At 36.5% G+C, this 25,289-nt stretch overlaps 1 protein-coding gene across 6 annotated transcripts in view; it reads right to left on the reverse strand.

The window, feature by feature from the left end:
• Positions 1 to 25,289, reverse strand: part of MACROD2 (mono-ADP ribosylhydrolase 2) — a 2,227,780-nt gene that overhangs the window by 2,133,699 nt on the left and 68,792 nt on the right. For all 6 annotated transcript variants that reach the window (XM_037811787.1, XM_037811788.1, XM_037811785.1 and 3 more), the window contains exon 3: positions 9,962 to 10,057. In XM_037811787.1, the coding sequence (XP_037667715.1) occupies positions 9,962 to 10,057 (96 nt within the window). The remainder of the gene's footprint in view (positions 1 to 9,961; positions 10,058 to 25,289) is intronic.

Raw genomic sequence — 25,289 nt, forward strand, 5'->3', positions numbered from 1 at the left:
TGAGAACAGTTTTAGCGGAAAAGTGGGGGGAAGCCAGAGTAGCAGTGACTTAAAAAGTACCAAGTATAAGTTAGAAATTCAAGAAATGCTGTTGAAAGAAGAAAAAATTTGGTTTGATTCAGGAGTCGTTTTGATCTACTCAGCTACACTAGACACAATCTCTCTGAAGTTGCCCCAAATCAAACTGGAACTCATGCCAGAGTTAAAGAGGGCAGAGACAGAAGTAGCAGCAGCTTACAGTCAGGAGCTGGGAGAAGAAAACAAGATTTATTCCAGCTGATGTACTGAGTTCAAAGTTAAATAGTTTCATCTCTGCTTCCAGTTTCCCCCTCAAATTAATCCTTCCTCCAATTTATCCTTACCACTGCTGACAGAGGGATCTTTGTGACATATATCCAGTCATGCCATCCCCTCTGAAAAATTCTTCAAAGACTCCCCATCTTCTCCAATAAAAAAAAGTCTAAACTCCTGAGCATGGTGTATAAAGCAGGTCATGATCTGGCCTCTGCCTGAATTTGCACCAACCATACTCAGCTACATAATGCTTCCCCAGTTTGCACCTGCACTCACTTGCTTCCCTGGGTTACTTGGCTTTCCTCTGTATATCCATGGCACCTTGGGCACAGCTCTAATAAAGCACTTTATTGTGCTAGAGAGCAACATTTACCTACTACTTGTTTTTCCTCCACTACCTAGCCTAATTCTTGATTCATAATAATCACTCAATAAATCTTTCATGACTTTTTCAGTGAATATTTCCTACTCATCTATTTAGCCAGTGTTTGAAAATCTGCTTGTTTAATCATAAAAGATCTAAGCATGTGTAGCCAACTGTTTTCAAGCATGCCCATATAGTAATTAATTTAAAAGTTGAATTGCATGCAAAATAAATACCGAAGGTTTTTCCTAGAAAATACTGCTTTGCAGGGCACAATTTGAATGTCACATATAGATAATCCACTTTTGAAAATGCCTCTCTATTGTTTAGTCAGTTGTGCTTCATTTAAAGTCAGAATTAAAACAGGGTCAACTTTAAAGTACTATATATACAGATCATTGCCAAATACACTTAATAATTACATAAATTCACATTAAAATCCATGAATTTACTGCACAAGAGTATAAGAAGGGTCCCGTATCACATATGTAAGAGAAAAAGAATAAATTACAGCAAGTAAGTAGGGTCAGGAGTTACAATGTACTAACATGGGCATGTAGTCTGATAGAAAGTGACAACCAACTGGGATGGACTGGCACTTGACAGGGACACTGCCTCTCAGCTTCTCACACCCTTTCACCAGAGGCTGCTCTGGAGTTTCCTATTATGTTGCCTCGCTCACCTGAAAGGTTAACAGCTGTTCCTCTCATTAAACACCAGGCAAACAAACTGCACAACAGAAAGCTGTAAATAGAGCTATCACACTGCACATTTGGCATCTCTTTTCCATCTACCCAGGAACTTCCTGCTGAGGCAGTCCTTGTGAGATGCAGAACATGGCCAAATTACAATTATCACAGCCAATGAGGTGAGCTAAAGGTGCCAAACTGTTTTAGGGAGTGAGAGTTGTTGCTTGCCTTCATATTAACTCACAATACCACTGTATACTGTGATGGAAAATATGAAAAAAATTACACATGCAGGCAAGGACAAGATAAAATATGGAAGAACTAAAATAGCGATAGGTTAGTGGTATTTTCTATTAAGCACCATTTTATTTTATTTTCAATAAAAATTACCAAAAAAATCATTTTTATTTATTGACCAAATAATTTAAAAAACCAGACACCAAATTGATTCATTGTGTCAAATCTCCAAATGTTGGTCAGAGGTGCTAAAATTCAATTACATTTAGTTCAATTTAACAAATATATAGTATGAAGTGTTTATTGAGAACATAAGGAGCAAGACATTGCTTTGGGAAGTGACACAGAAAAGGGAAAAAGATACCAATCTGTGGCTTCAAGGCAGAAACAAACAGGTATAGTTAACAAAACCCAAAAAAGGCCATTATTACTGCTATTACAAAGTGCTCTATCTAATGTGGCAAATTCAATGTTATGTTCATCATAAGAAAGAGAAAATTCATGAGAGTGGTCTTCAAGTATTTGAAAAGGAAGTAAATGTCATCATTGTACTCCAGAGGACAGAATTAGAATCATTTGGCTAAAAATTGTAAGAACACACAGGAAGGATGGTGGTATACACAAGAACTTTAAAACTTTTTAATTAAAGCTCACATGTTTATAGAATTTAGGGCATAACAAATCATTGACAACTTACTAGTTACAGTGTTAAGTAAGTAAACTGGCTACCTGCCTTGGCAGTGCTGGGAGCAACCCCCTTTCTGAGAAGTTAAACCAAAAATTAAAAACAAAGTGGAGCTTTCTGAAAAAAAAAAAAAAAAAAAAAACAAAAAACAGAACATACTCTGCAAAAGTTGCAGTTTAAGCAACAAGTGGAAATAAACTGATTTCAGTACAGTAGAAATAGCCTATCAGAAATATACATGTATGCTATAATAACATCTATGATCATTCCCCAGTTTATAAGATCCTCCTTTGTAATATGGAACTGAATTGTCAACCAATTATTATAAGTTCCCCTTTAGAAATCTCCTAATTGCCTTTTTAAGTTAATGTAACTTCCTAACTATCTTGTAACTCATAGTTTGGTTTGAAATCTCCGTGGTTGAACAGTTTCTCTTTCAATAAACCCATTATATGGATTATTATCACTGACTTACTTTCTTTTAACAGTTTCTGATATCAGAAGCAGGATCCAAGAAGACCCCTACCATCCCCGCAGCTGGTAAGTGACCAGGTGTTGGTACCCAGGGGACCCTTTGTGTCTGCTGCTCTCTTGCTAACAACAGAGCACAAGAGGTAAGTTTCTCCTGGATCTCTCAGCTCCCTTTTTTTGCATGGGGCTCTATGGGTATACTGTTAAACTTAGTTTTGGCTTGGTTTTGCCCTGGTCCAGGCATCTCCTTGGTGAATTCCTTATTCTGACTGTGTAGGGAGGGTACGGAGGTTAAAGTATACCTTAAGACAGCCGCTTTTCTGTTTGTGGGACCCATGTATTATTTTTGCTTTTGGAACCTTTGACTGAACATGGACTCTTCTCATTCTACATCTAAATCTCTCTCTTCCTCTCCAGCAAAGATGCCTGCTGCCTACTTGTTTTCTCACTATTGGTCCAGTTCATGTTTGTTTTTAGATAAATGGTTAAATCTCACTAGCGATGACTTGAACTTGCAGTGGCCACTTTGGCAAACATTTGACTAACCACAATGGTACACTGAGAAGTGCACTTGAAAAGAAAGGTTCCTGGACTCCATAAAGGGAGTGCGTGTGAGTGTGAGTGTGTGTGTGTGTGTGTGTGTGTGTGTGTGTGTTTGGGGGAGTTGACTGGTATTCAGAAACTTCTAAAAGACAGAAGGACTCTAAAATAGCCTCTTTAAAAGATTCTTTAAAGTTCACAGAGGAAAACTTTTAAAATGCTACCTCTAGTCCTACTGCTCCCCGCTTATAGCCATTCAGACCCTTTTACCCTCTCCCCTTTCCACCTGATCCCTCAGAACTTGTTAGTCAGTTCTAAAAATTATACCATCTACTGAGCTCAGCATAACAGCCACTGCTGAATTTAAATCCTGGACCAGGACTGAACTTCATGACACTACAAAGGATTTCCCAGATCCCAAGAAAAACCAAACTAAATTTACAGAAGAATTCAAAATTCTGATTGGGGCATACGACCCAGGGCTCCCAGATTTAAATCAACTAGTTCACATGTTAGTGAGTCTGTTCAAAATGAAAAAAATGGATGGAATTCAGTGATTGGAATGATCTTGATGAGGATTTAAGGACCCTGCCTTACATGCTACTAAGGATGGAATTAACAGACCTTATAAAGTCAGAGAGTCCTTAATAGAAAAAAATCCCAAGGTCTTTCCCATAAAAATAGATCGGACAATAATACAATCTTGCAAACAAAAAAGGGATGAATCAGTAGGAGACTAGCATAAAAGGTTAGAAAATATCTTCAGCCAACATTCAGGACTCAAAATAAATGAAGATACAAGAACAGGGCTTTCTAGTCATTTTGTTAACAGCTTAAAACCTGAACTAAATGATCTACTGAAAAAAACATAAACTAGACTAGAAAGTTACCACTATCTCAGAACTCCAACACTTGGCTGAACATTTTGGAAGACCATTAGAATATAAACATGTATACAATGCTAAAAATCTGATGGCTCTAAAGCCTTTTTTTGTGAACTGGTTCAGGATCCTGAACTATTGTCATGGAAATAACAACACAAATTGGCTTTTACCCAATTAAAAGAGGCCTTAATGCAACCCCCACACTTAAGTGTTACCTACCTACAATCAACCTATCTCACTGTTTGTGCATGAAAATAAAAAGCCAAGCATTGGGAGTTCTCAGTCAAAGGCATGGAGATCAGCTTATTATAGTCTTCAATTAATTGAGGCATTTGCTGATTTAGTCCAGGAACACACCTTATAATTAGAAGCAACACACATTGCCCTTCAGCTTTTAATTTCAGGGAAAACTCAGCACACGTAAGCTAGGAGATTGACTTCTTATGAAATATTATTGCTTTCCTCTTAATATATCCACCTCCACCACCATAATGCTCAAACCCTGCAACACTGTAGCCCTTACCAAAAGAAGGGAAAACCCCCCACTGTGAAATGGTAGTTTCTCAATTATTTTTCCTGCGATCGGATTTACAAGAAACAACTTTGAGTAACCCAGACTTGGTAGATGGATCTTAAGACAGAAATAGGAAAATATCATACAGAATTGACTGAAAGTTGATCAACTCCCAACGTTACCTTAGCTCAGCAAGCTGAATTAAAAACCTTAACGAGAGCCTGCCAACTAGCAAAAGAGAAAACTGTCAATATCTATACTGATATAGATATGCATTTGGAGTAGTTTATAATTTTGGAATGTTATGGAAATAACAGAGTTTCCTGACCTCATCAACCCAATAAAAAATGGCAAACAAGTAGCTGAACTTTAGAAGCAATATTATTACCTGAAAAAATATCAATAATAAAAACAGAGGCTCACACTTGCAAAATTGAGCTAGAATACAAGAGAAATGCATTAGCTATCATTATGAAAAGCAAGCATCTCAACAAATTCAGCCAACAGCAAAACTTTGTATCAGGAATAAAGTTTCCCATAAGATGGGTCAAAAATAATTGTCAGAAAACTACTGTAAAAGAATTGGCTGAATATCAATTGCCAGCTTCTAAAATCAATAAATTACATGTCCTTCCATCCTCAGTCTTCTGGTAAGGTTGAAACAATAAATGACATACTAAAATTAAAACTGAACAAATTATCAGAGACGCTAGTTTGGCCTAGATTCCTGCAACTGGCATTGACGGTGGTTACGATCAATGCCTTCTAGCAAACACCATTTGACTGCATATGAGCTTGTCACTGAACATCCTATGTTCTTTTCCCTAGTGATCCAAACAGAGACAAAAGGACATTCTCTAATACCGCAAGGGATTGATGGAATAATCTCAAGGTTATATTCAACAGGTCCAAGAGGCTTTTAGGGATCTTCCACTGCCACCAAACTGCTTGTATAACAACATACAATCTGGTGGCGACTTTGTATTTTGGAAGAGACGTCAAAAAAATATGTGCCCTGAATGCCACTGGAAAGGACCTTATCAGGTTTTGCTAACTTCTTGCACTGCTGTTAAAAAGAAGGAATAGAGCCTTAGATCCATATCTCCCAGGTAAAATGGGCACCACTCCGAGAATGGTTACATGAGACTGTGACTGATGCAAAATTAACTTTAAAAAAAATCAGCAGCCATCAACTTGTGAGGTGGACCGCTTCCCCAAGATTGGGAAACAAGTAGATGATGTCAAAGGTAGATAGCTTCCACCAAAGATCATAGAACAAGAACTCAATGAGCCTCACCTTCCTTAATTAGTTATTATAGTTCTAATAATAATTATTGTCATATGATTTATATTTCTTACTTTTCAAACTCCTATTTGTCTACCTTCTCCTCATTGCCAAAATGATCCTGTTATTCCTTAATATTTGTTGATGCAAAGGTTTATCTAGTCATCCTTACACACATCCCATACAGGTCTTAAGCTCAGCAGCAAATCCTTCTGATTGTTGGATTTGTTGTCATATCATTAAAACCAAACAATTAGAACTTTTGCTTTTGCTTTTGCCAGTAAGTTACTCCCTTCAGTATGAACCTTTTGGTGCATGGATCGCAGACCAGAGTGGAGGGTGGGGGTCTCTCCTAATTACAATTATGATAAGTTCTTTTTACCCTCTCCTGTCCAAGAACCTAAAACCAAATATCCTTTTAGGTAATCAAACCAGTGGAAACTTCTAGGTCAAATAAACCAAATCAAACAATGTGAACTCATCACTTGGCTTCAAATAAATCTCGTTACAAACAGTATTACAGGAAATCATACTTACAAACTAGAAAAAAAATGCTATTAGAAACATACCTAGGTCTACCAAACTATCTTTTAGCCTTACATTTGTTATGTTCCAGGAATTCCAGGCAAACACGGACAGTTTGGCCAAACTGGTAAAACAAAACAGAGAAACTTTAAATCTACTGACTGCAATCCAGGATCATACCGGTGCCTTAATATCTGATAATTACTGGTTTTACATAAAATCTTTTGGAATCATAGAAACTAATATAAAAGTATTTTACTCCCTAGAAAAAAACACATACTTATCTGGACTGATTTGTTTCCAGAAATGGGAGGCTGGCTGTATGGACCCATGAGAGAATGTTTTAGAATTATATTAGGAGAACTTGTTTTACTAGCTATGTGCTTTACTAATTATGTTTATATTGTTCCAATGCAATAGCCTGATGGAGCAAACTGCCACTGGTCTTACAACATCAGTTAACTTTAACAAGGAGGCTAGAACAAGTAAGTTCTGCATATATAAACAGAATGCAGGAATCAGAAAATCCAGATCCTATGACTACAGCATTATTGGGCCTAACTACAAAGCCTTAGAACTACTAAAACATAAATGTCGCTTGCTATTTTTCAACAGTAAATAAACTATTAGTTTGACAAAATATAAAGACAACTAATGCATTAATAATTTTATGTGTTTACTTACATGTCTATCAAAAATTATAGAAATAAAGTAAGGGTTGTCTTTGGTGGATTGAGATTAAAACTAAAAATGAAATAAAAGACTTTCTGACTCAGAGATGGAGCTGTGACCATAATCCATTCCAACAAATAAGTAACCCCATTCCAAGAGTCTTAAAGGTAATTAAACAGTCACCCAACACACCTCATTACAATCAAGAGAAGAAAATCAGTGCAAAACTGACAGGAAAAAAGTAAAATTGAGACCATTGCAACAACCTGATATTGAGAACTCTGTGCCTGCCAACTAGGAGAGAGACCGATGATGGCAACCAAAGTGTTTTGGTAATGTTCCCAATGAGATCAATGGAAAAATGACCAAAAGGCAGGATGGGGGAAACTGTGAAGTAAAATAAATTGGCTGCCTGCCTTGGCAGTGCTGGGAGCAACCCCCTTTCTGAGAAATGACAGGAACTTTTGTCAAAAATTAAAAATAAATGTGGGGCTTTCAGAAAAAAATGGAACGTACCCTGTACAAGTTCCAGTTTAAGTGACAATTGGAAATAAGCTGATTTCAGTCCAGTAAATAGCCTATCAGAAATAGACAAGTATGCTATAATATCCAATCTCTGATCATTCCCTGCTTTATAAGACCCTCCTTTATAATATGGAACTGAATTGTCAACCAATTATTATAAGTTTCCCTTTGGAAATTTCCTAAATGCCTTTATAAGCTAATGTAACTTCCTAACCATCTTGAGACTCATACTTTCAATTTGAGATCTCCCTGTTTGAACAGTTTCTCTTTTATTAAACCCATTATGTTGATTATTATTGGTAACTCAGTTCCTTTTGATAACAGTGATATCTGATTAAAACCCTGTACTAAAGAGGTGCTCATGAGAACCTTTCTAAGGGCCTGTCTTTTCCAGAGGCCCCATAGGTCAGAGAAAAGCAGGCAGCTTGATGCCCAGGGCTACATATGAATAGTCTTTAGAACCTACAAATATGGGATACCTGTAGCCTATGAGGTGGCATGGGTATGGAACTGTATCCACAAGGAGTGATTCATACCAGATGGAGATTAAATGACCCACACAGATCCTCTCTCATTAAGAGTTTTACATTCTAGAGAAGCAGCAAAAACAGCAGAGGTGAAAGGAAGTACAGAGGAACCAAAAGGAAAAATGAAAGAGGAAAAACAGCAAAGCAACTACAGTACAAAGCAACAAAAACCCAACTCTGAGGGAAGAAAAAGCTGACTAGGCTTCCAGCCCAACCGTGCTGTATCCTGAACAATGTCCAGTTCTCCATGAGACCGCCTGTTCACTTACCAAGACATGTTTCTACTATCCTGTGTGAATTTATTCAGCACCCAAGGGAGCCTGAGCATGTCGCTTTCTTGTTGCAATGTTGAATTTTACCTAAGCCCTATCCTCCTAGAAAATGGCCATAGACAAGAAACTGCTTCCTCCTATTGTGTTCCAGTAATAGCTTACCAAGAAAAAACCACCCTTCCCCATATGACTTAAAGACTTCCAAATGATCCCCTTGTTTACCTAAGACAAGCCCAGACGAAGGCCCTCTATATTCCCATTCTTTGCCTCATACAAGATTAGCTGAACTGTTTGTCCCTATTGACCAATATGAACAAAATGCCCATTGATCTGACTTGACCAAACTTTAGTCATGCTTCTCTCCTACCCCCAAACCCCAGAACTCTGGCCCACCCTTTAGAAATTGACCCAACTCCTTTTTAAAGACCCCTTTGAAGAATCAGCTGCCCTCTGGAAAAAAAACATTTGGTGATCATCTATCTGATTTGCCACCCACTCCTCCCATTCCCCCACACCCAGTTCTTTCTAATCCTGTTCACTCCTCCCTATAAAAGAAAAGCCCTTTCCTGACCAACCATTGAGATGCTTTTAGATTTCATGGTCAAAGCATTCTCCTTATTGCAATATTTCTCCTCTACCGATTTCAACAGTCCCCATTCCCTATTGCGACAGTCCTCCTCCCCTTATTGTAATAATCTTTTGGTATAAGGTGTCTCCTTATCCAAGTCCAGATTTGTTTTTATTGGATGCTTGCAACCCACAAAGAGCCTAACTTTATAAAACACAAATTAAACCTTTAAATATCCTCTTAATATTGACATTTATTTTTATAGAATCACAACTGTTATATATTTCTTGATATATAGCCACATAATAAAAGGTATAGAAGATACAGATCACCATCAATAACATCTATCATATTTTTCGCAATGTTCAGCTAGAAAAATTACTTATTGTCTAATTAATTATTAAAATAACTAAAATATGCCTGTTAGAATGAAGCATTTCATAACAACAATGAAAACCTGAAACTAAACAATTGAAGTTCTGAAATCACAGGAAGAAGTACTTTGTTTTATTTTTATCTGGTGTAAGTTCAATCATCTCTCTAAAACTTATTCGAAAGGAAGAAAAAGCTCAATAAACTTGTATTTATGTTGGGCATTAACTCAAGCCTGAAACCAACAATAATATAGCAGTTAAAGTAATTTCTAAAGGACTTTTGTAATAATCTGTTAATTTTCCAGTGAGCCACTACCGTGGTCTCAACTTAGCTAGGATACCCTATATAGTTACCATATTGATTGCAGCACATATATAAAATAAATCTTCAGTGTTTTAATCAAGAAAGGAAATACATAAGATATGTCTACACCAGCAAGCATTTTTTTTCTAAAATATATTCCTGTTGAGGGAAAACAACATTTTGATATGAAACTTGTATAAAAAATACATCACAGAAAAATATATTACTTACCTGCATTGACTATAGCATCTACCTCTAGCAAAGTGATGTCACCTCTATAGAGAGAAACTTTTTCGCTCAAGCTTTTCTTTTCCTGAGTATTTTCTTCTGTAATAATAAAAAGGATATACATTAATAGTAATATTCTTAGAAAATTTGACGAAAACATACAACAGTCAATACAGTTCACTTTCTGATACATTACATACGTGGAAATAAGTGTGTAATTATCAGAGTATGGTTAATTCTCTCTTTTGTATTCCTCAATACAGATGCAGTATCACATATATAATGGACATTCAGTAAATTTTAGCATGTTATATTTAGCAAAAAATTCAACATCTGTTACTAATTTTATTATGCAAATATCCATTTTCAAATGAAACTACATACAACCATTTTCATAAGAAGATAAGAAAAAGATGCACAACTACCAAGACAAGATCAATTTTCACTGTAAAGGAGCTTATTTCTATTTTGTTTCAGTTACCTAAAAAGCATCCTTGAAAAGAACATTCACTTGAGCACAAAAACATTTAGGTTCAGCTCTTTGCTACTTCTCGGTAACAAGCTGTCTCTCATGGTGGGACATATCAAGGAAAATATTTGAATATGTGAAACTGCTCCTTTCTTATCAAATTGTATTATCCTTTCACTCTAGAGGGTGCTGCTAGATTTAAAAGAGAAATATTTCGGCCCCACAAACAACAGCCAGAAATTTGAGATATTTAAAACAAACCAAAAACATTACAATTTAAAACCTGATATATTTTTATACTATAAATTTGAATTTTCATTTGTTTCTAACAAATAACATTACCATTAAGACAAATTAAACCCATTAAACAAAGCTGTATGAAATCAGTGTTTTAAAATATATTAAACAGCAATTTAATGATCTGTGCAATCTTTCATGGGGGAAGATAATGCTATTAATTCACTAAAACACTCTCAGATGAGCATGCAATTTTGAGGTATCTGAGGTATCAAAGGTTACAAGTCACCTAAATTGTCTTGGGCTGCCAATAACCAAAGAAAAAATTGGCTATGAAAGCTATCTTTCCTCTCTCTGCCTTCAAAACATCCCCTTCTTAGCAACAATTTCTTACCTTAAAGGATTCTAATCAAAATACTCATCGGCGGTATTAATAATAATAACAGTGAGGAGAAGAAGAGGAAAGAGGAGTGGTCAGGGGAGTAATGTGGGAAAATTGTATGATAAAAGAGTAGAGAAACATTTTAGTAGAACTCCAAATAAAAAACACATAGGTGAATTGACCAGGTCAGGGATTCCTAGACTACTGCTTTTCTCTGTCAAGTAGTAGTGAAGACTTTACTTCCAGAATGACTTAGTTCAAATCCTGGTTCTGTCAATTAACATCTGGGTAAACCTGGATAAGTTATTTATTCTCTCCCTGTCTCAGTCTGTAAAATAGTGGCTCCTTCAGTTAATGTGAGTTCATTACACTTAGAATGTTTGCCCCATAGTAAGCTCTTTTTTAACAATATTATTTCAGCATCTATACCAAGCACACATGGATCACAATACTTAAGAAAATTTTTTAAAATATATCATTTAAAATTAAAAACCAATATTTATTATTATTGTTATTACTATTATTATCATTTGTTATCAGTGAAAGGGATAGTATTTTGTTTGTACTGTCACCAAGCTGTCAACATCTGACCCAGTGACAAAGACTTTGAAGCTACAACAAGACACTGAGTTCCACATCCAATCACTTTCTATTCCATCTTTACCAAATTAGAAAGTTCCAGTTCTCTTTTAAAGGTTGTTGGATGACAACAAATATTTGCTGGCTTTGTTGGGCAATTGTGGATATTTGGACTATTGTGAACCTAGAAATTATAAGGAACTTCTCAGTGAAGATGAGCTTCAGGACTCTATCCGGCATTAAATTGACAAGCATATTGCAAATGAAAGCAGAAAGGTTGATTGTTTCAGCTTGAGTGACAGAATAAATGGATTCCTAATCCATTCTCTATTTACATTTGTAATGATGTGATTTTTAAAGATATGTGACAATAAATCATGTATTTCATTCTCCAAAAATAATTCGTTAAAGAAAGATATTGGAACGCATCAAAGTTTAAGCTATTTATACCACAGTTCAGTTTTCTTCAAATAAATCCTAATTTCTCATTTGCAAATTTAAAATGAGATATTTTGAGCCTAAAGTGAAGGATCAAACAATTCAACAAACTCAAACTTACTACTATGACAGTTCATTCAAGTAAGTTACTCCAAATGGTCTTTACTAGAATTATCATCATCATGAAGAAATATTTTTATCTCCTTATCACTCATTTTTCAGATTCAAATGAGCATCTTTTCCCCTTTATAACTGGACACATACTTGCTGCCCAATTCCTCATACACTATGCCTAAATGTATACTCAAAGGCTACAATTTGATAGTATCAATAATTATCAGTATTTTCTCCAACAACAAATAAAGCCCAGATGGCATATTTTTGATTACCAACTCTTCCCTGTGAATACAACAATGTAAATTACACTTAGAGGTCACCTCTTTTATTTGCACAGCAATGCATTCTCTTCCTTTTCACACTACTGTACTCCATCAGCAATGATCCCAATATATCTTTTCCAGTATCCTGGGTTTTCGGTGGCACACAGGACAAAAACTTGTCAAGTATTCTTCCATATTGACATTCTACACATACAAAAAGTACCGATTCACATTTTGTACATTTTTATTTAGCTCAATTTTATTTACATAAATAATTCTATGTGCCAGATGCTGTTTTAGGTGCTTAAAAATATTAACTACTATAATCCTTACAACAAATATATGTATGATAGTACATATTACTATCATTCCTTCTATGTAGAAAAGGAAGCTGAGGCACACAGAAATTAGGTGGGGTGACCAAGTTACAAAGTGCAATTGGAGTTTAAACCCCAAGTGCAAACTTGGCATTTAAACCCATGCAGTTCATGCTCTTCACCAGCATGCTATGCAGGCTCTCTATACCTATTTTTACTTCAAGCAGTTAAACTCTTAATGAAATGTCTGTTGGTTATGTCCTGTTTCTGCCTTTAGTTGCAAAATACAAAATGCAGCAATTTCACCGCCAAAGAGCAATATGTTATTTTTGTTTTAGAAAAGACTTAATTGCTTTGCCCCAGCAGTTACCATACTTTGAAAATAATACAAAAACCTCAGCGATTTCCTGCTTCTATTCAACAAAATTTCATTAACACACCACACACCTGGGACTAGAGAACTACTTAATAGAATCAAATCTGAAGATATTATATCTCTCCCATTTGTGTTTTCTTTTTGTTTGTTTGTTTCTTTATGCAAAATCATCAGACTTGTAGATTCATTTGTCCCAACATATATACTATTTGCACTGAAACTGTTTACTATCTACATTTATGACTTTATTCTGAGTTCTGGCATATATTACAATTTCATCTTCATTTTAGGCATCAATAAACCACTTTAAAGATAATGATACATTTAATGAGACAGGGTTATAATGCAATGCCACAGTAACAATAACAAAAGCAAATTTAACCAAACACAGTAACTCACTAATGACAGTGACGAATGACATTAGCCGAGACAACTCCTATTAACTGAATCTTAATTGAGATGAACTGACCAATACTATCCATGTTTCAAAAACCACAACTTTTACTCTAACAATTACTGAAAATATAATAGAATTTCCATAAACACCATAATTATAATTTACTTATACTTTTTAAAACTATGTGAACAAAATTGTTTCATCATTTTCCCTCTGGAACTACCAAACCACCTGAAGGCCATTTGATAAACAACTAAGGGATCATCACTGGGTCCTCAGACCATACTTGAAAGATACTTGGAGATATTCACATGAGTGCCTGGGAATACTCCAAATTCTTAGGTTCCCCAATGTATTTTAGCTACCATGTACATGACACAAGGATGCCAACAAGGACATCAATGAGTTCACTGATGGTCCCACAAGGAGCCTGCTGCCAGTGAATTTCTTCCATTCAGAAGATGCCTGAAAGATCACTTTAGTTTTAACCCAGCCATGTGGATACAAACACAAATTAACACTCCTTCTACTTAAAAGAAAAACAAAAATTTACTTGATGATGAGAGCAAAAACAACAAAAACCAGGCAAAAATATGTAGAAATTAATTTAAAAATTAAATTAAATTATAATAAAGGTGATCAGAAAAATAATTTGGGGTTCATTAAGACATTTTAAGGATATACAATCTGAGAAGTAGAGGAATCCCAAGGAAGTAGGGTGGTGGTAATGAGCACAAGTTCTGTGTGGCATTGGTCTAAATAATCTCTGTGGGCCTCAGTTTCCTCACTTGTAAAATGGGGATAATTCCTATCTCACAGGGCTGTTATGAAGATTAAATGGATTAAGAAATGGTAAAAGCATGAAACAGCACCCTACATATAGTTAAAACATTATAAAGCTTACCTGGCTGGAGGAGTAGAATTACTACTTACCTGAAAGTTGAGCAGAATCCCTTTTTTGTACCACATATGCCATCTAGCACAATACTTTACACATACTTATTTGGCAAAAATACTGACTGACATTGCTGAAATACTCCTCTCCTAGCAGGTAAGGCAGAGAAGGGAATAGAGAAGAAAATTTCTCACCTGTGTTCTGAAGACACTAAAATTAGGTAAGCAAATAGTGTCAAAAGCAAAAAGTTTCAGAGGTATCCTGAAGTAAGGGGAATTGCAAGGAGAATCTGAAGGATCACCAGAGATCAGAAGTCAGCAGTCCCAGTAGTTTTGTTAAGAGAGCAAAACAGGTGAGCCAGGTGCCCGTGAGGAATCCAGGTTAACCAGCCAGAACAGGGAGAGCAGTCTATGGCTTTCCATTTTGTGCAGACCTGTCAGGACCCACAGGGGTCCAGCTAAATTTAAAGATGCAGAATTCGGACTGACACACCAAATGAGTCGGGAACTATTTTTTCTCGCTTTTCATGAACAGTGCTACTATCCACAACAAACTTCTTGAGTTCTCTGGCTCAGATTGCACATTAACTTAAACTTAAAATAAATTAGAAATATATTTTTCTCTCACTCTAGCACTTTGTTCCTACTTGTGTCAAAGTGGTATTTCATTTTCTCCCAGGATTTTTTTAATATTATGGTAATAATTAATATGAATACTAATCTTGGTTTGTCTTTATTTGCAATCTCTCTTCATTTATCATTAGAATGAAGTATTTACTAACAACCGGATTGCACTTGCAATAGTCTCAGGTGTTATATAATTTAAATAAAAACACAGCCACTACCCACCAAAAGCCAGTAAAAGAAAAAAACTGACTTATCTACTCAACAAATAGGATTGAAAAGGAGCCTAAATGAAAGCAGAAATTCCCAAGGGAGCTCTTAAAATGGTCTTGGCCTGAAACAAGACTGGCAATGGAGACAGGAGGGAAAGAGCAAATTACAGCTATACCCAAGAAGCATATTTAATGAAATGGTAGGGCCTCACTGGAAACAGAAGGATATGAAGTTGCTGAGGTTGACACACTGGTTTCAAATCTGGGTGGCTATGAGAGGAAATGCAGGTGGAAGCACCGATTTGGGAACGAAGATAATTCAGCCTTAAATATACTTAATTTGATTTTCCTGCAGAATATTCAGGTAGAGGTATTACATATACAGGTCTTGGTGCTCAAATGAAAGGTTTTCATGCTAGAGATGCACATTTGGGACACATCATCATGTGACAGTGAGCATGGATGAGATTATCATGGATACACACATAAATGAAAATGGGCTAAATGAAAACCTTTGTAGGTTGGTGTGCTGGTTTGAAGCTGCTATATACCCTAGAAAAGGCAATGTGCTTTTAATCCATTCCTGTGGGTGTAGACCTATTGTAGGCGGGACCTTTTGGTTAGGTTATTTCAATTGAGATGTGACCCACCCCATTCACAGTGGGTCTTAATCCTTTTACTGGAGTCCTTTATGAGAGGATAAAGCACAGAAAAAGCTGAGGAAACTTAAAGAAAAAAGCCCAGAGAAGTTCTAAAGAAACAAAGAGGAGGACACAGAAAAAGCCCCCAGAGAAGCTGAGAGAGGAAGCCACTGAAGCTAGAAGCTGAAAGCAATAAATCCTGGGAGAGAAGGACCAGCAGACACTGGCCATGTGCCTTCTCATGTGACAGATGTCCCAGATGCTGGAGACCTTTCTTCAGAGAAGGTATCGTCCCACTGATGCCTTAATTTGGACATTTGCATGTCCTTAGAACTATAAATTTGTAAGCTAATAAATCCTCATTGTAAAAGTCATTCAGTTTGTAGTATATTGCATTCCAGCAGCTTTAGCAAACCACAAGAGTTGGATAAAGAGAAAGGATATGAAAAAGATTCAAAGAATGAATACTTAGATAGAAAGGAGAGGAACCAGCAGAAGGACCTGGAGGAGAAAGTTAGTAAAAATGTGATCAGTAGCTTCAAATGTCACAGAGGAGTAACAGAAGGACTGAAAAAGCTCCACTGGATGTGACAATTATATCAACACTGGTTCTCTTAGCAAGAAGAGTTTCAATAAAGCCTGAATATGGATGTGCCTACAACCCAGCTTAGACCACAATGCCCTACAAGATGGTAGAGAAATAAGACAGAAGGAACCCTTGTCCTTGAATGACCACAAAGAGTAGAGCTTCCAAATGACCTAATACATGCCCGTTTCAAGAAACAATGTTCAATCTTCTTTAAACCATGCAATCATTGGTAGGTCTCTTAGTTGCATCAATCCAGCCCTTCCCTAATTTAACCATCCAGCAAATAGATATACCATAATTTATCCAATCAATTCCTTTTTGAGAGCATTTAAGTCATTTCCCATTTTTTACCATTAAAAATAATACTATAATATTGTTAAAAATTATTAACATTAATACTACTAGAATATGAAAATCTTTATACAGAAATCTTAGAACACATCTCTAATTACTTCTATGGTTTCAACTTCTAAAGGAGAATTACTGAGTCAGGCACAGACTTTTGGTGCAGACTGGCAGCCACTGCTTTATTTACATAGGGGTGAAGGAAAAAAAAAAAAAAAAAACTATGGTTTTAGACTGTGAGAGGAGAGAGGAAGTGTTCATAGGCTGAGAGAACTTCAAAAAGGATAAGGCCTGAAAAGAGGTCACTGGTGGTGGAGGACAGTGGTGATTAGATTATTAGATTTGTGATTATGATCATTAGATTCTGCACCTTTCTTGACTCTTCCAGTTAGTCATCCTTAACTCCCCTAATTTCAAATTTTAACTCTCCAAACTCACAGCCAACTAGTCTCTACACCCTATCAATTCTACTCTTCTACTCTTCATCCTGTCCTCTTGAGGCTCACTGCAAGTGCCCTAATGAATTAAGTTAAACATTAAAATAAATTTAGTCAAAAGATAAAATCCCCTTTCAGTTTGGCCCTAACCTATTTTAGAAACCTCATTCTCTACAACTCACCAATAAACCAGTCTCTTTACTGTTTGTATATTTTTCCAAATGTTCTCACTAACTGGAATGCCATTCCCTTTCATCTTCTGACAAACTAATATTCATCTGCTAGGAGCTAGTAAAAATGTCAGATGTTTTATGAAAACTTCTTCATGATTTGTCATTAAATATTACATAGTTATAACTTATTTTATAAATGAGTCTCAATCTAAAACTCAATTTCTGAAAAGAGAATTTCTAAGCTACCTTGATGTCTTTTGCACAATTAAGTCCTTCCAGATTCCTAGCACAATGACTGACACATCACAGACATTCAGACTTTTACTGAAGACAGGAAAGGATGGAATAAAAAAGAAAAAGAAACTAATATACAGGACATTTTCAAAATTATAGCTAATCATTTAAAATATTTTGGTGATCAATAATAGGCTTGTGGCAAACAAATGCAAGTTTCTATGCAGAAATCATAATGACTTGGATATACATTAATTTCTTGGATATATATTAATTTCCTGCTAAACTCTAAAGCTCCAAATATATATTTCAAAACTCCAAAACTCCAAATATATATTTCAAAGAACACGCATTAAGTGAAATTAGGAACCTACTAAATAAATCAAGCCCTCGATTTCAGGCTTGCTCTTGTGAAACTTAGGGTTGTAAATGGGAGACTGAGCCCTCCTATAATTATGCCTAAGAGGCACCTTCAGGGAACACCTTTTGGTGTTCAGATGTGGGCTTTCTCTCTCTAAGCTCAACTCAGTAAATAAATTCATTAACACCCCCCACCTCCACGAGGGACATGCCTTCCAGGGGTCCCTGGCAACATGGGACACAACACCAAGGAATGAGCCTAGCCCTGGCAGCAAAGGATTGAAAATGCCTACTCGACCAAAAGAGGGGAAAAAAAAAGAAAAGTAACAAGCTGAGATCACAATGGCTGAGAAATCCCAAATAAAACTGAGAGGCTATCCTAGGGGTTTCTCTCAGGCAAGCTCCAGCTAGACATCCCAAATGGCCACAATATGCCATGCCCTTACCAAAAGTGGTCCCCAAAAATTCAGGTCTCTATCTAGATTCTATAAAATATTCACTTGCTAAGTTTTCTCTCTCAGAAACTTAAATCCACCAGTGTTCCTATGCCAGACAAGCCCTAAAACCCAGAGGCAGCAGCCTCTTTAAGAACAACAATCAGATGTAGCCCTCTTCCCCATAATGTCGACACCCCCCCCCCTTTTTTTTTCTAATTCAGTTTTATTGAAATATATTCACATACCATACAGTCATCCATGGTATACAATCAACTGTTTACAGTACCATCATATAGTTGTGCATTCATCATCACAATCTATTTCTGAACATTTTGCTTACATCAGAAAGAATCAGAATAAGAATAAAAAATAAAAGTAAAAAAGAACACCCAAACCATCCCCCCCATCCCACCGTATTTGTCATTTAGTTTTTGTCCCAATTTGTCTACGCATCCATCCATACACTAGATAAAGGGACTGTGACCCACAAGCTTTTCACAACCACACTGTCACCCCTTGTAACCTACATTATTACACAGTCAACTTCAGGAGTCCAGACTACTGGGTTGGAGTTTGGTAGTTTCAGGTGTTTACTTCTAGCTATTCCAGTACATTAAAACCTAAGAGGTGTTATCTATATAGTGCATAAGAATGTCTGCCAGAGTGACCTCTCAACTCCATTTGAAATCTCTCAGCCACTGAAATTATTTTGTCTCATTTTGCATCCCCCTTTTGGTTAAGAAGATATTCTCAAGCCCACGATGCTGGGTCCTGATTCATCCCCGGGAGACATATCCTGCGTTGTCAGGGAGATTTACACCCCTAGGAGTCGGGTCCCATGTAGCGGGGAGGGCAGTGAGTTCACCTGCCAAGGTGGCTCAGTTAGAGAGAGAGAGAGAGGGCCACATCTGAGCAACAAAGAGGTACTCAGGGGGAGACTCTTAGGCACAATTATATGCAAGTTTAGCCTCTCCTTTGCAGTAACGAGCTTCATAAGGGCAAGTCCCACAATAGAGGGCTCGGCACATCAAACCCCCAGTCCCAATGTTTGTCAACACCCCCTTTTAATCTGAACGTTAGGGTATTCACTGCTTAGACACCCCTGAAGATGGAGAAAGAGAGTAGGTGAGAGGAAGGGGTAGCAACAAACAAGGTAAGATTTAACAAAGGTCTATGAATACTGAAACTTTATATAAATATATATATAAATATATTTTTAGATACTGGGGTGTTAGAATAGCTGGAAGGAAGTAAATGACACAGTGGAAGTGCAACCTATAACATCCTTTGAAATTTGCTCTATAGCTATTCAAGGAATTGTGCTTCAAAGGCTTCACCTTTCTGTATATACCCTATATTGCATAATAAGGAAAGAACTGAAACTGTGGAACTATAACCCATAACAATTTTTGAAATTACCTGTATAACTGCTTTTTGAGCTGTACATCAAAAGTTAACACCTTTCTGTATATATATTATATTTTACAGCTGAAATAGCTGAAGCTGTGGAACTGTGACCCATGATATTCTTTGAAATTTGCTCTCTAACTGCTTGTTAAATCATACTTTGGAGGGGAAGAAGATGGCGGCATAGAGAGGAGTGGAAGCTAGTTTGTCCCCCTGGAACAACTAATAAACAAGCAGGAACAACTAGTAAATAATCTGGAATAACTGCAGGGGGACAAACATGACTGTCCACTCATCATACACCAGCCTGAACTGGAAGGAATGCCCAAGATAGCAGCATAAACTGCGGGTGCAAGCCGGGAGCCCCTTCCCCCCACAGCCCTAACTGCAAAGCCTTGTGGTGCTAGAGAGCAGCACACTCCAAGCAAGCAAATATAGCTCAGCTGAGCTCCAAGTGGGGCTTTAATTAACAAACATGGTCTGCTCAATATAAGATAAGAATCCCCAACAAGCAGACAGAGGCTTTTGATGACTGACCTTGGAGAGCCGGAGGGTGGCCGCGGACTGGCCCTGAAGGGGGCTTTCTGTCCTTTTTTTGGCTCAGTGGAGAAAGCCTCAGCCATTTTCAGTTCTCAGCACTCTGACCCAGACAAGGGTGGAGATAGCACAGGCAGAGAGAGCATTCAAATGCTAATGACCTCTCCCTAGGGGGTCTATCTTCCCTAAGAGGAAAGAGGTGGGGCTCAGCTATACTACCCGCCTTCCATTCAAACCAGACCCCAGAGCCTGGGGGAAAACAGTCATGGGCCACACCTCCTTATACCAGTCTGGAGCTACAGGCTCACAGGCACCACCTGCTGGGTGGAAAAGCACAGTGACTTCAGGCCTCACAGGGTGTACCAGACTTCTAAGACACCTTCAGGGAAACAGGATGCTATTCTCTCCTTCCAAGACTTGCGCCCGTGCTGGTCTGCGAAAACCTGATTGGGGTAATCAAGGAAACCAGATGCCTAGACAACAGAAAACTACAACCTACAGTAAGAAAAATGAAGTTATGGCCTAGTCAAGGGAACAAACTTACACTCCAACTGAGATACAGGAATTTAAACAACTAATACTAAATCAATTCCAAAAGTTTAGGGAAGATAAATCATACTTTGAAATTTTTCACTATTATGTATATATGTTAAAGTTCACAATAAAAAATGCATCTAAAAAAAAACAAAACAAACCTTCTATTTTTTATTCTTTAATTTTTGAGATAGTTTTGCCAAACATGTTACTTGGAACAGTTCCAAGAAAAATCTCTGGGAGTAGGGTCCAGATATCTGCATTTTAGCAAGCTGTAAGGCAATTCTTAAACAGATTAAAATTGGAGGACCATTGCTCTAAATGATTACTATATATATAAAATCATTGACATAAGTTTAAGTACTACTGGAAGCCCAGCAGGTGTTTATAAACTATGCATACTATTCACAGAAAGTAAAAGCTATCAAGTTACTAATTTGAAGTGTGTTCTTGAGCTTCTCCACATCATCAGAAAAATGGAAGGACACAGAACTCCTAGCTATGATTAAGATGCTGGTAATGCTAAATTCCATAACAATTATACTCAGGATCATTATTTTCTGAGGTCATAAATCTGCAGAATTTAAGGAAGATTATGAAATCTCCAACCACAGGAATCTGGGGAAAATAAATGTCTGTCCTAAAGAACTTAGGCACTCATTTTCCTGGAACTCTGGACCCAGCACCCTCTCAAATCTTTCCTTTAATGATTTTTACATGATGATTAGGAATAGACTTTCAGTAAAGATATGTAACATCATACACATTTACAAAATCACCAATCTGTGCTAGAAGTGCTATTTCTGAAGGAGAAGAAAAATTAACAAAATTAACAAGTTTTTAAAAACTTTTTATTATTTTTCCTAGGTTATCTTGGCAAAATATTATACAGATTCCTTTTAAACCTTTTTCATATAGTTTGAGCAATTTCAAAACATTAAAAAAAATTCTCTCAACTCATATAAACAATAACAAATCGAAAAGGGAAAAAATCTTTCCATAGCAGACATTATGTCCAACTTTTTTTTGGTGGAATTTAATTTTCTTTTTTTTATATTTACATAAATGGAATCAAAGAGTATGTATGTATTCTTCTGTAACTTGCTTCTTTTAATCATTATTATGTTTCAGGTTTCATCCATGTTGATGTATATAGCTGCAGTCCACCAATTTTCACTACAGAATAGTATGCCATGTTATGTATATAACACAATTCATTTATTCATACTACCGTTTACGGACACTTGGCTTGTTTCTAGTTTTTGGCTAGTGTGAACAAAAGTCCTAAAGAACATTCTGGAGCATGCTTCCAGATAGAAGTGCAGAGTCATGGGTATTCATGGATTTAGTGCCAAATATCTTTCCACAGTGGTTGCACCAATTTATAATTTTACTAATTCACTCTTTGACCTTCTACTATCTAGCTTCTGACTCTATCAATTCACTGATATGGCTCTTGTCAAGCTCCCCAATAACTGGCATATTATCAAAGCCAATGACCACATTTTGTGCCTCCATCTTGCTCAACTTTTGTAAACCATTCAACAAAAATAACCACTCTTTAAGAAACACATCCTTTTCTTAGCTCCTATGATGCTTTACTGTCCTAGTTTTCCTCCTGTCAACATTAGGTACACTTCAATCTCTTTTGCTGGTTCTTGCTGCCACTTCTAAATGTTACAGTCTTGAGTCTCCTTTTTTCTATATATGCACTCACTCTGGGAGATCACATTTAGTCCCATGGTTCAAAATACCAGAAATGTTAATGGCTCCCAAATTTATCATTTTTGAACTATATATCTCCCCCTGAGATCTAGCCTTCATCAGCAAGTTATTCTATCTGCAAAATATATCTCAAAATCCATTGCCTTCTCTCCATTTCCATTGTCTCCACCTGGTCAAAGCCATCATCAATCATTCAACTGGACTAACTGGTCCTCCATTTCCATTTTTTATCCTCCCCACACTACAAAATATAGTCTTAGCAATAAGAGTAATTTTTTTTAAGGTAAATACGTTCATTTCCCTTTTGAAAACACTCCAACAGCTTTGTGGCAGAAATTGCTAATTATTCCCCAATAGCTAGTCTCCATTTCTTCCTTTAATAAACCCATGCACACACACATATACATAGCCAATCAGTTAGGCACTACACTTTCAAGCCTCCCATGCTGCTAAGAGTGGCCATGTGACTGACTGACATGAAATGTAAGTGGAAGTTAAACCTAGGGAAGTTGCCAGCTTTTCATTCCCTCTTTCCAAGGGTAAAAACATGAACATGTATATGGTGAGCTGACCTGGACCACAGAGACACAGGTAACCAATTCTGGAACAAGTTGTTACATGAGACAGGAATTTCTATTTCGAAGACCTGTACTTAGGAGTATTTTTGATATAGCAATTGAACCCGTATCATAGCCTCTGTACTTAAAGTCTAAGCTCCTAACCATAGCATGTAAGATCCTACATGATCTGCCTCAATCTTCTCCCTCCAACTTTGCTCAAACCCCACTGAAATTCCATCTTAATGTTTTCCTCAGTTTTTCATAGGGCTGGATCTTCCTATTATTGGGTTCTTAGTTCAAATGTCACCTCCTCAGAAAAGTTGCCCTCCCTGTCCTCCCTAAAGTTTGTCCCTCCTCCTCATTCTAGCACATTATTCATTTTATCCTATTTGTTCATGTCTATTCTCAGCAAAAGCTAAGTGCTTTGAAAGCAGAAATTTTGCCTGTTTTATTCATGACTGTATCTCAAATGCCTAGTATAACACTGGACAAAAGGCACTCAATAAGTAACATGTTCAATGAACAAGTAATATTCAGTGAATGTTCCCACAAAAAGGAAGTGCTTTACTTTGTCCTCAGCCTGGACTACTCTACCCTGCTCCATGTTTTTTCTTGTTCTTCAAGTCTCAGCTTTAACGTCACTGCTTCAGAAAGGTCTTCCCTGACCAACATATCTAAAATAGCCTTAATCCCAATGGCAACCAGTCAAATCTCTATTACTTTACCCTGTTTATTCCCCTCCTACTGCCCTTCATATTTAAAAGTATCTTTTTATTTACCTGTGTACTGACCATCTGCCCCAAAGAATATAAAGCATAATGAAATCAGGGGCCTTACCTGTATTGTCACTGATATTCCTATTTGTCAAAGACAGAGTCTGGTTCTCAGTAGGTACATAATACATTTTTGAGTGAATAAATTAATGACTGTAAATATGTTGCAAAACAGAGTGCAAATTTCATGATTAGCTCTTGAGATAAAAATGAAAAAAATAAAAATAATTTGAAAATGAAGTTGAATCTGAATGTGAATTACATAAAAACACATGGGTGAGAGGAAGAACTGGGGGGAACAAAAGAATTTATTCTTGATAATGATAATTAGAAAAATATAGGTTCAAATATGTTGAAAATTTTAAAGATAATTTTCAGTGACATTTTAAACAACTACACATCCCCCAAGCTATGCACCTTACACATGCAAAACAAAAATCTGCACAACAGTTGTAAAGCATGAAAATTAAAAAAACAAATTATGACTATGAATTAAAATGAGTAAAACTCTCCTAGTAAAAGACCAAAAAAAAAGTCAAAGGAGGGTAAAAATTCTGAACTGAAAAATAAAATTGTAAAAAAAGGCAAAAATAAACTGGCAAGTGAAAACAAAAACCAAGTTAGTATAGAATTAAAGGGTAAAGATTTTTTTTAAATGTACCTTTTAAAATAGAGGGCAGAGAAGAGTGAGGATTGGGTATGAGAATGTAAAGGCAAATGACAGACACAGGATATTATTTATTGGCATCTTCAACAGGTGATAAAACTGTAAGTCCATCTAAAGCAACATTTTTGGTTTCCTATGATTTGAACTTTTTAAGTTGAAGTATTACATACAAAATGCTCACGAATCATAAACTATACAACTCACTGAAGTGCCCCAAAGTGATTATACCTGCGTTACCAACACCCATGTCAAGAAACAGAACATTAGGAACAGCTATGAATCCCTCTGAAGTCCTTTCCCAATCACTATCCCTTCCTCCTCCACAAAAGTAACTACTATCCTGAGGTCTTAACAGTATTGTATTAGTCTTTTAGAGGATATCTGCATGAATTTCTATGGAAATTGACCGGATATGTATGTATATACGCATTATATATATAGCTTTAGTAGATGCTACCAAACTGTTTTCAAAAGGATACTCCCATCAAAAGCAAAAGAGAGTCTTATTGCTCCCCACATTCTGCTAACACTTGATATTGTTAATCTTTTAAATTTTAGCCATTTTTGCTTAGTGTTATAATAGTATCCAACTGTGGTTTTAATTGGT

The sequence above is a fragment of the Choloepus didactylus genome, chromosome 19, assembly GCF_015220235.1.
Source record: "Choloepus didactylus isolate mChoDid1 chromosome 19, mChoDid1.pri, whole genome shotgun sequence".
NCBI lineage: Eukaryota > Metazoa > Chordata > Mammalia > Pilosa > Megalonychidae > Choloepus > Choloepus didactylus.